This window comes from Ruditapes philippinarum, unplaced genomic scaffold (assembly GCF_026571515.1).
Source record: "Ruditapes philippinarum isolate M1 unplaced genomic scaffold, ASM2657151v2 ctg935_1_1_1_1, whole genome shotgun sequence".
Taxonomy (NCBI): Eukaryota; Metazoa; Mollusca; class Bivalvia; order Venerida; family Veneridae; genus Ruditapes; species Ruditapes philippinarum.
Genome location: NW_026855136.1, coordinates 66,039 through 78,400, shown reverse-complemented (window position 1 = coordinate 78,400; position 12,362 = coordinate 66,039). Strand labels below are relative to the sequence as shown.

At 30.2% G+C, this 12,362-nt stretch overlaps 1 protein-coding gene across 3 annotated transcripts in view; it reads left to right on the top strand.

Moving 5' to 3' along the window:
* LOC132742230 (guanylate-binding protein 2-like) overlaps positions 1–10,537 on the top strand; it is a 52,514-nt gene extending 41,977 nt beyond the window's left edge. For all 3 annotated transcript variants that reach the window (XM_060730566.1, XM_060730567.1, XM_060730568.1), the window contains exons 8-11: positions 5,442–5,719; positions 6,952–7,164; positions 7,511–7,607; positions 7,951–10,537. In XM_060730566.1, the coding sequence (XP_060586549.1) occupies positions 5,442–5,719; positions 6,952–7,164; positions 7,511–7,607; positions 7,951–8,153 (791 nt within the window). In that variant the 3' untranslated portion in view covers positions 8,154–10,537. The remainder of the gene's footprint in view (positions 1–5,441; positions 5,720–6,951; positions 7,165–7,510; positions 7,608–7,950) is intronic.
* The last annotated feature ends 1,825 nt before the right edge of the window (positions 10,538–12,362 follow it).

Below are 12,362 nucleotides of genomic sequence, written 5' to 3'. Positions count from 1 at the left end.
CAGATCTATAATACAATATTCTAAAGTCATAACCTAATAATTATTTATAATTATTTGTGTAAGTAATTATGAAAAGAAACCATTACAACAATTTACTTATGATTGCATTCCTTTATGCATCCAGGTTCTGAGACGCGATTCTATGAGGCCAATGAGAAAGAAGCGGATAACGAAGCGGGTAACGATAATTGCCGACATCATATTCCATTTATTCCAAAAACACGGGACACAATCAGGAAACTCGGCTTCGAAGTACTCGAACACCCGGCCTACAGCCCCAACCTCACACTTTGCGATTTCTCTCTGTTCCCGAAACTGAAGAACGTTCTAAGGGGAGAACACTTCAATGACGTGAACAAGCTGTGTGTGCGATTTCGGAGATAAATGGCCATTCATACTTTACCAGTTTCCTGTTATTGGTCTACCGTTGTAAAAAAATGTGTTTCCTTTCCCGTGGAATATTTCGATAACGACTAGTGATTCTCGCACATACGTGACATCTTTTTAACTGGAATTTACTTAGAAATACATGTAACTTTGTATTTAAGTTTTATCCGATTTTATTGAAATTTTGTGTATAAATTACCTTATGTTTATTTACAACATGGACAGAATGTAAATTTCCCATGAGTATTAAAAATATTACGGCACTTTTCCGCGTATTAAATGAACACCCCTCATATCATTTGACCAAAATTCCTTTGAATTTTTTCTTGCAATATATGAAATATTCTATGTTTTTGCAAAGTTAAAATCTTTTGCTTTACCGTCTTTTTGACCCAAAAATAATTATTTTAGCTGTTAGAAAGAAATTTTGTTTCATTCGTTTAACATATCCAAAAAATTTATCTGTCGCATAACTATGAAAAAATGCCAAAAATTACAAAATAACAAAACAATATTTACATTAATTTCTAAGTTCTTTATACTTGATTCTAATTGTCAAGTGGCATTCTCATCCTGATTCAGTCTTAATTGATTTTGATTTTGAATTGTAGATGCGTCCCATTTTATATTTGTATTTTCTTATAAGTCGCTTTGATTAAAAAATTAATGGTATGGAAACAGGCCGATTTTACGAATGAAGATGTCTCGGCTGAGTCACGTGATTAGATTATCTACTGACCGTGATCTGACATAGTACATCACCAAGCATCAAATTATAAAATAATTTTTGTTCAATCTGTTAAAGAATTACTGAAAACCATTCATTGCTACATTAATTTATGAGTTTTTACCTTTAAAGAGTAATTTGTAGTAACATTATGAAGTTTTCGTTCTCGTTCCCGTGTCAAGGTAAAGATCTCCTGCTCTTATTTGAGAATAGGTCCGTGTTTCATAAGCCCTTTTTTAAATCTTTGCATCGTGTAATGACAAAATAGAAAATGATTATATGTCGTCTAACGGAGAGAGAACTCACAGATGTTTCATACTTTTAATATACAAATACATAAGTGTACAAGTGAAATACCAAATTCGAACTGCTAGACTGAATCTCTAGCCCAATATGTATAATGACAGCTTTCACATAAAATGTTATGAAATCTAGCCGACTCCCAAATACGTTAACTATCATTTTGACATACTATTACTATTAAGCCCAGTCTGTATGTATCTTGTACTATAATACATATAAATCAATGTCATGTTCCACAGTTCACATTATGAAATAAAAACCTTAATATATGTATATACATGTTGACTTGTCATTTATATTAATATGATGTGTAAACAGTAAAATACGACAAATTCCTTCCTATCTTATAAAAAAAAAAAAAAAAGTATTAAACAGAGTATTAAATATCAAACATTTCAAGCTCTTTCTAACACAGTAACAAATTAAAACAATCTAAAATCAACTTTTACGGTAAGAATGATATGTATCAACCTTTTGTTACTTTATTTTAAAAGAAAAATCACCTAAGGTCATATCCGGCCTGTGATGTCCGGTCATTGAAGCACAAAGTTTAAGTACGAATAAAAGAAGCATGCGAGAGGTCTTTTGCGGCTGTTATAGATTTGTTTAATTGTTTAAATGACTCGAAAATAATTAAGAACTCCTGATAGGTCGAATTGCAATTAAAGAAGCAAACTTATATTTTGTCAACAACATTAGAGAAGCTGAAGGGGTAAAAATAGTACTATGCCTGGGAAAGCTGATTCTACGCGACATTTAGCTGCGTAATCTTACCTAATTTGGAACGAGGAATGATCATATCTAAGAAAAAATGAGCTGTACCAATGACACAGACCGTTAATAACTCGATTGGAGTATAAGATAATCAGCCTAAAATATGTTGGCCGGATATACCATTCTAAAAACAATACTTCTTGTAGAAGAACATAATATTGTAGCTGTAATAATTTTAATGTAATTTTTTTTTTGAAATCGCTATTTATCAGTTTATACAGTGTAAAGGATTATAATCCGAATGAACCACTGTTCGCAGTGTTTAACGGTTCGTAGTGTTTAATGTAACGTAACTGTAAACGATATCTTCCGATTTTTCCTTCTTATCGAATCGTCTACCTCGATGTTAATTTTTTCGTTTAAGTAAACTCGTATTTTGGAGCGGAGCATGCCCATAACAATATTTGTAGACTGGTTCTAATCATTTACTGTAAACGGATGCATTTACTTCAATTTGTTACACAAAAATGGATGCCGCCAGCAATCGTTTATAACACTGTGGGGATGTCTAAAGACTTCTCCAATTAAAAGAGTCAGCGTATGTTGTGTTGGCGTCTTTGATCCTTGCTTAAAAAAATTAGAGTTATAAGAAAACCACATTTTGGATACGTCAGTATGTGTTTGAAATACAGTTAATAATATTTTTGATGATTTTTATTCTTATCAAATTACATATCATTTTCAAAAGTAAAACATTACATTTTATTTTAAGATATAATAAAAGCAGATGACCATCGAGATATTTCTGACGCATGAAAACTTAAATCGAAGAATGATTAACTTTTGTGTGTTCAGAACCTTCTGACAGTCAAACTATTTCAACATCATCGAAAGCTTCTGAGGTCATTTTTAGCTCTTTTAGCTCGTTGAAACGAAGTATATGTAGAGCTGTCCTATTTCCCCTGGCGTCCATGTTGGCGTCTACACACGCCTCCAAATCTTAGATTATTTTTTGCATTAAAATACTTTTTACTATAGCATTTTGATTTCTTACGGTATCAACGTCAAACTTCAAATTTATTTTCCTTATCATCAACCACAATATTTTTAGAATTATCTCCCCTTGAACTTAGATTTGTCCTTAAAAATTTTAGTTTTTTCTCTAACCCTTTCTTCATAAAGGGATAAATTTTCAATTTTAAATATTTGCTCTTAATCATCGACCAAATGATTCATAACTAGCATAAATATTTCAAGAATTATCTCCCCATGAACTAAGATGCTTTTTTAAAAATGCTACTTTTTTACTAAGATTTATTTATTTATTTATTTATTTATTTATTTATTTTTAGGTTTCTCTTTCAAACTTCAAATATTATCCTTATCATCATCCACATCTTGTGTGACAAGATTTATAACTAAACTCATATTTGTTTCATAATTATTATCTCTAGCTTATGATTCATGTTAAAATGCTTTTTTTTACTATTTCTTCTTCACTTTTTAAGATATCACTTCAAACTTCAATTTTTTCTTACTTATAATCATCACCCATGTGTAGCAAGATCAATAACTGTTGCATGAATATTTCCAGAATTATTCCTCTCATAAACTAAGATTTTTTTCTAAAACTTATTATCATTTGCTCTAACTTCAAATTTTATATTCAAATTTTCAATTTTCAAACCAACTTCCATTTAATAATAATATGACTAGGTTCATAACTGTTGCATCAATATTTTTAGAATTATCTTCCACTGAAACAAAAAAAATTTCCTTATTCGTGTATAACTTCTTTATTTAAGGGATTTGTGACATACTTTGTATATCTAGCTACATTAATACCATGATTTCCCCCATATTATTTTTTGAACTTGGAATTGGAAAATTGTTATATTTTTTAAGTATTATCTTTGTTATTATAAATGGTATCTACTCTAGCCTTAAGAAAAATGTTCTTTGTCATTACTCACATCATGCAAGACAGTGTTCATTAATCTGGCATGTTTATTTCATGAATTGTTTAATCTTTGAACTTATAATTTTACTTTAAAAACAGTTATAAATTTTGCGTTTCCGTTACTGAAGGGATTGGCATCATATTTAAATTGTTGTTGCTTTTTTTCATTTAAGCATAATTGTTTGTAATCATAACTTTGAATTTACTCACATGATTACTGTAATTATCATTAAACAGACAGTGCTAAAAAAATCATAAATACAAAAATCCGAAATATTTTTTAAGACGAGTTGTTCAACGTGATCAACATTTTGGTAGTCTACTAATTTAAGACTTAGTTTGTCCGACCAATTTAATTAAGTAAATAATTGTTTTTTTTTTCCAAAACATCAGATAATGTAGGTCCTTGCATTTAAATCACATAAAAAAATATTTTACCAAAAGGATTATATGTATCAATATTTAATTAATTAAAATATCAATATCAAAAGGACTAAGTAGGTAAAACAAATTTTATTCCACACTATCCATACTTGACTTTATGAATTATGTTATGTGTAACAGTTTCCTGTAGTAAAATTTTAACATTTATTTAGAGTATTATTGTTTTGAAGATAAAAACACTCGTAATCTGTATCATGTTCCTTACGGCTACATCTGTAAATATTCCAGGAAACAATTTTAATGTGTTCTTCCTGGCTTCCCTTTTGTGAAGTTAGCGGTCGGTCTTTTGCTTTTCCATAGTTGAATATTTTGTAAAATAGAGCAGGTTAAAGCTAATGTTATTTACTATGTAAAAGGTCAATTATGTTAACTGAATATAATATATGGGCCGATATTAACAATTCGAAAGGGGACTATTGACATTGTGTTTTCTGTCATTCTGTAAGTCAATCCATTATTATGAACACTTTGTCAACTTAGAAATGTGAAAATTTATCTTAAAAATATTTCAATTCTGATATGCAAAATACAATTTAAAAGTTGTGAATTTGATACAAGGAGCGTGCGTATTTGCATGTTTTCACTAAAACTGGATCCTTTATTTGTATTTTTACATACTTTAAAGACATAATTTTATGTCATAACGATACGTCTATGTAAATGACTTTATATCCTAATAGAAGGATGTGCTTTATTGTATTAACTTTCATGTTTGTTATCGTTCAAATGTGGGTTTTTAATCACTAAAATAGTGTAATTGATATGTATCATACACCGGGAAATATTAATATAAAGAATCTGTTTTAGTATGTAAAATACAAAAACAAAGAAAAGTACATCGTCACTATTATTTGCGTATGTTACTTCTAAAACGTGCTGTTTTAACTTTTCTTTTTATTAAAACAGACTTTATTTCACTGATGACAACGTATGTAAGCGAGCTTAATACAGGAATACCTATGAATTTAGAAGAAGCGGTAATCAGTGCGTCGATAAAGCACAATGAAAAGGTGTACACGAGCGTTTTACGATGGTTGAGAAATGAGATCACTTTTATACCATTGCCGATACCTCTAAAAGAAGTCCTCCAAACAAAATTCTTTCAACTTCAAGACGAAATGATTCGATTGTACAGAAAGGATGCTTACCCATACGGTTCTGATTGTCTTGAGGCAAAGCTTCAGGTAAAAAGATTATTTACGACATACTTTTCATGTTTCTGGTGTTTTATTCTTTATTTCTTTAAAATCAAATATACCTACACGAATATTTTATAATAACATCAGTCAGGGTTGCTGTTATTATTTGTTTTGACAGCTAGTTATGGTACGCAAATGTTATGTAATTAGACTTGCACCCTGAATTACACTTCATTTAGTTGTCGCGACTTTTTTCCCCGTTTAAAGCATAAACATGTTCATGTTTGGACATATATCGTTAATAGAGCATTACACAAAAGTGTCATAGTGAAATTTACATAATCACCATAACTTAAAATTTTCGGATACATAAATATTTTCTATCTTGTTATTAAAGTGTCGAATTTATCTTTGCCAAAGCTTGGAGCCTTATCAAATCTTGCATTTTTTCTGCCTCCATGACTTTGTTGAATCATACTGAGTCCACATTTTCACGTGTGCTATATTTTTTAGGATGATTAAGGACTCAATATTAACAACTTTAATTTGTCAGTGCGTGTGCGCGTGCTTGTGTGTGTTCATCCCTTTTTCAGTTTTTTCAAACTTCAGTATAACAAATGTCCAAGCGCCGTGTGACAGCTGTAAAATGTTTCACTGGATCTCACTTCTGTATTATATCTATTTTAATCTTTTAAATATGCTTTCAGGAATATTGATGCCAGCATGTTAGTGTTAAAACTTGAAACTAGAAACTAGTTTATTTGATTAAACGCCAAAGTTTATAAATAAATTCAATGACGTTGTACACAGTAACTTAAACTAATATAAAATCGACAGAATATAATGTCATAAAAAACAATATATTCTTAACACAGATGTATACGACATTTAATAAATAAAATTATATTCTGTAAAGGTAAAAACGATTAGTTAAATTGCTTCTTTGAAACATAAAAAATCAAAATTATTGATTTAGAAAACTCAAAATTAAATAAACACCTAGAAATAAGTTAAGCACAACCTGCCATTTAGCCTCAATTTTAAATTTTATTTGGGCAATGGTTTGAACCACTTGTAGTCAACCTGCAACAACTTGCACTAAAAATGGCAAAATTATTTTGTCTGAGGATTTTTGTCTGATCATAATGATAATTAAAAATATTTAAAAAGGCTAAATGTAGTGTACTGTAGTTAAATGACAAGAAAATAAGCCTAAATATATCTGACCATAATGACAATTTGGTTCAATGATATGTGTGTAAATTAACATATTGCAGGAAAAAATGATTGAACAATGGAAAGATTTACGGCTGGAAAACTCAGTTTGTATAACGAAGAGATGTAAAACACTTTTAAGAAAACTAGACACAGATTTGATGAAAGATGAGGAATTTTACAACCGAGATGGGATGTATCAACGTTTTAAAGATGATATTCGTCATGTAGAAAAGATGTTTTATGAGCAAATGAATGGCTATGACAAAGATGAGGTATTTGAAAAACGTAAACTTGTTCTTGGATGATTTTCATATACAAACATAATATACAGGCATTCAAAAATGAACTTGCATTTTCAAATACATTACAAAATTCATCTTTTTTAATTGTGGATTCAAATTAAATTATTGCTCATTTTCAGGCATTTCTAAGAAATTTCATGAAAATATTTCCAAACAAGCGTCGAATAAAGATAAAAATTGTCATTTAAAATTGTAACTTAACTTTTTTGGCAAGTATATACGTCTTATTCAGTTTGAATGTGTATGCGTGTGTAGTGAACAGTTCTTCGAACATTAGATTGAATGTGATTATAAAATTTATTTTTACCAATGAAAGCTGATTGACCCTATTGAGGATTATAAGGATTCAAAGAAAGGAATCAAAGCAGAGTTGAGCCGCAAAGAAGGTGAACGCACACTTCTTAAACAACGAGGTATGAAATGAATGTGTTTGATACCGTAACAATAATCATTTTTATCATGTTAGTAGAATAAATGCCATAAAGGGAGCGGTAGCCTAGTGGTTAAGGTGTCGGCCTCTAAACCCATGGATCGTGGGTTCGACCCCTACACGGTCACGAGATACTCATGTAGCACCGGTACTAGTTAATTTTAGGAGGCGGTCTCGGAAGTGATTAATGTTGCAAGAACTCGTTTCGCAGTCAAGCTAAAATAAAAAAAAGATTAATTTAGATCTTTCAAAACAATTTTATAAATTTTTATTTCATAAATGTTCAGTTTTCAACACAATTTGATAATTCCGTTTTGTCGATTTAGAACATCTAGAAAAACGGCTTGAGGAAAGATTTCAAGAAAAGTGCGAAGCAATGGAACGTGAGAAAAATGAATATATTGAGAAAGAGAGGGACAAGATATTTGAGAACATGCTAAAGCAGCAAGAAATGAGCACTAGAATCTTGACAGAAACAATAGGACAACTTCATAATAAATCAGCGAAAAGGGGATGTATTATTTCCTAAAACTAATAGACACACCATTACATAGAAAATCCTTGTAATTTACTTTTAGTATATTAACCTTTTGACTTCAATTTCACATTGTAAGTAATAGTCATTATTTGTTATATTATTATTGTGTGTGCTAAAGCATCTTAAACAGAAATATATTTTGCTGTACAAAAACGTCGTCTTTTGAAACGTTCGCGAAACTTTAGCCTTATTTGCGGACGATCATAATTACAAAATATTGTACATGGAAAGGTTTATTGAAATTTAATAATACTTTATTATGTGACTTAGAATATTTAAATTTGTATTAATGATAAGATAGATGATGCAATATTGCAGTATTTGTTGCCTGTGTGTAATATTCACTGTTTAAAAAATGTCAGTTATGAAGATTTACAATTTAGTATTGATGATCAACTTTTTTTAGAAACCCTGTTAATGGCAATAAGTGGCAAAACCATTTCTTTTAGATTGTCACATTTGTAAGTAACATTTTTATTTTAACTGTGGAAAATGTTATGTTGAAATTGAATCTAAATCAATGTACAATTACTTTTGGAAAAACGTTTCGTTAGCGTTTATTGACTTTATAGATATTATGAAAATAGCAAAATAGACCCGTTTATTAACTGGTTGTTGTTTTTTGATTGTTTATGAAAGTTTGATAGTGTTATTAGAAAGTACATAAAAGTCTCTAAAAATAGAATATTCTAATACATGTACCAATGTATTATTGCCATCTATTCCCTTTTATATAAAACAAATATCTTTATGTAGTAGTGGAATCTCTACCATATATAATTTATTTATTGATAATTGTCAAATACCTACATGTATATCAAAATGGAATACTTATTTTAACATTGATGATACTGAGTGGAAATACCTTTTTGAATGGGTTCACTCTGAAACTAATGATTACCTCAAATGGCTTCAAACTAGAAGAAATCTATTTTGAAAAATAAACATGAAAAATCATATAGTTATTAATTCATCTGTATTACAGCTTTGCAAGAGATGTCGGGATAGATTATCTAATAACACCTGTTAAAAAGTCATAATGTTGATTGGAGGGTTGATTGTAAGACATTCATTTTAGGGTATCAAGAAGGAGACCAATGTCAATTTAATATTTTCAATTAGAATTAAAAGGATATATATTCTTGTGTAAGAGGAGGGAGATATTACCATCAATACAAGACCTAGTCTGCAGTTTAAGCTAGCATCTTCAATAGTTAATTATACAAAAGTAAAAAATTTCTATGTACTTATTAGTTGATATGATAGAAAATAGATAGTACATTTTTTAATTAACTACTTATATATTACAGTTTGATTATATTATATCCAGTTTATGTTGAAATGAAATACACTGAATCACAATAGCATATTTATCTTCTGTATTTTGCATATATTATAAAATTATGTATGACATAAATGCCCCTCTGTTTATCATAACATTACAATAAATTGTAAGGTAAAATAACGGATGGATCTCAGACCCTATTTACCTATTACGGGGGCAATAAATTTAATTTAATGGAGTAACCTCTTGTGCTTCAATTTAAGAGTTGTAAAAAGATTGTTATGCTTTTCTTGTTCTAAAGATGTAACATGCATTTTACAGATATATTGAAACCTCATAAAATACATGTTGCAAGATTGTTTAGAGAATTTTGTTTTTCTTATGTGTGACAATGACCCTGAGCATTTATTAACATTCCTTACACATATCTACGTATGATACTTTAATTCTATATAGTAAGCCCGAAAATTGATTTTGTTTAAGAAGACATTTTTTATATATCTATTTATTTATTTATTTAAGTCTCATCTATGTACACACAGTTCATAACAATGTCATAAAAGATGTACACAGCCATTCTATATAAGTTTTTTGAAAGAGACAAGAGGATCATTCACACACGAAACTACTTGTCACTAAAATCAAGTACAATATGTAGTTAACAAAAGTAAAATAATTATCCACAGAACCTGTAAAAATATATTGTTAAACGAAATTTGTAAAATATTAAACGGTAAAAAACAAGGAGATGTAGTTAAAGTGTTTTACTTGTACAATTAACCAAAATGAGTTAATCAGTCCTATTGACAAAGCGAATAATAATACCAAGTATTTGAAGTTGTACTTAGTATTAAAACACTAAAACCATTAAAAACTTGCTAGAAATTGTGCTTGTTGTATAGTCACAAAATAGCTACCTGTTACAATTCAATTATTATTCCCGCCGAAAAGGCGGCGGGGGATATAGAAATAGTCTCCGTCCGTCCTTCCGTCCGACATTTTTGTCCGGAGCATATCTCAAAAAGTATTTGAGATATCAACTTGAAACTTCATAGGTTGATAGACCTTATTGAGGAGGAGTGCAGTGCACAAGAACAATAACTCTGCCTTGCATAATTTTTTAGTTATTGTCCTTTGTTATTTTTCAAAATTAATTTTTGTCCAGAGCATAACTCAAAAAGCCTTTGAGATATGAACATGAAACTTCACAGGTGCATAGATCTCACTCCGGAGGTGTGCAGTGCATAAGAATGATAACTCTATCTTTCATAATTTTTAAGTTATTGCCCTTTGTTATTTTTCATACTTAATTTTTTACCTGAATGGAGCATAACTCAAAAAGTGTTTGAGATGTCATCATGAAATGTCATAGGTGGATAGATCTTATTCAGTAGGAATGATGTGTACAAGAATGATAACTCTTCTCTATACATTTTTTGAGTTATTGCCCTTTGTTCTTTTTTATACTATTTTGTCCGGAGCTAATCTCAAAAAGTATTTGAGGTATCAACTTGAAACTTCATAGGTGGATTAGTCTTATTGAGGAGGAGTGCAGTGCACAAGAATGATAACTCTACCCTGCATAATGTTAGAGTTATTGCCCTTTGTTATTTTTCAAAATTAATTTTTGCCCAGAACATAACTCAAAAAGCTTTTGAGATATAAACATAGGTGCATAGATCTATCTTACTTAGGAGGTGTGCAGTGCACAAGAATGATAACTCTACTTTTCATAATTTTTAGTTATTGCCCTTTGTTATTTTTCATACTTAATTTTTCACCTGAGTGGAGCATAACTCAAAAAGTGTTTGAGATGTCAACATGAAATGTCATAGGTGGATAGATCTTATTCAGGAGGAATGCTGTGTACAAGAATGATAACTCTTCCCTATACATTTTTTGGGTTATTGCCCTTTGTTCTTTTTTATCCTATTTTGTCCGGAGCTAATCTCAAAAAGTATTTGAGGTATCAACTTAAAACTTCATAGGTGGATTGATCTTATTGAGGAGGAGAGCAGTGCATAAGGATTATAACTCTACCCTGCATAATTTTAGAGTTATTGCCCTTTGTTATTTTTCAAAATTAATGTTTGCCCAGAACTTAACTCAAAAAACTTTTGAGATATCAACAAGAAACTTCATAGGTGCATAGATCTTACTCAGGAAGTGTGCAGTGCACAAGAATGATAACTGTACTTCTCATATTTTTTTTGTTATTGCCCTTTGTTATTTTTCATACTTAATTTTTCACGTGAGTGGAGCATAACTCAAAAGTGTTTGAGACGTCAACATGAAATGTCATAGGTGGATAGATCTTATTGAGGAGGAATGCTGTGCGATAACTCTTCCTTATATAATTTTTGAGTTATTGCCCTTTTTTTTTCATACTATTTTGTCCGGAGCTTATCAAGGTATCAACTTGAAACTTCATAGGTGGATAGATTTTACTGAGGAGGGTGCAGCACACAAGAATGATAACCTACCTTACATTATTTTTCAGTTATTGCCCTTTGTTATTTTCAGCCATCAGTATTCACATAGGTTTCAAATCTGTAATCACTTTAGCCATCAGTTTTCATTGCCAAAAGACCTCTAAAAATTGAATTATTCTGCTCTACTACATATACATTCTTCCAATGAGCAAACACTCTCGGCGGGGGATGGCCATGTTGACATGGCTCTTGTTATTTTTACTATGCAACATGTATTTCTAGATTTAGGAATATCAAAGCAAGTTTTTGCGTGCAATCTTATCATACGGGTGTCCTGGTTGGCAATTAAGTACATAAACTTTTCATGTTTTGTCATTATAGTAAACAAGTCACAAGTATAGTGAGCGTAACTTAACAATGGTTTCCATATCATACATAGAACATTCAATTATTACATGCATTTCATTTTCAATACCATCTAGA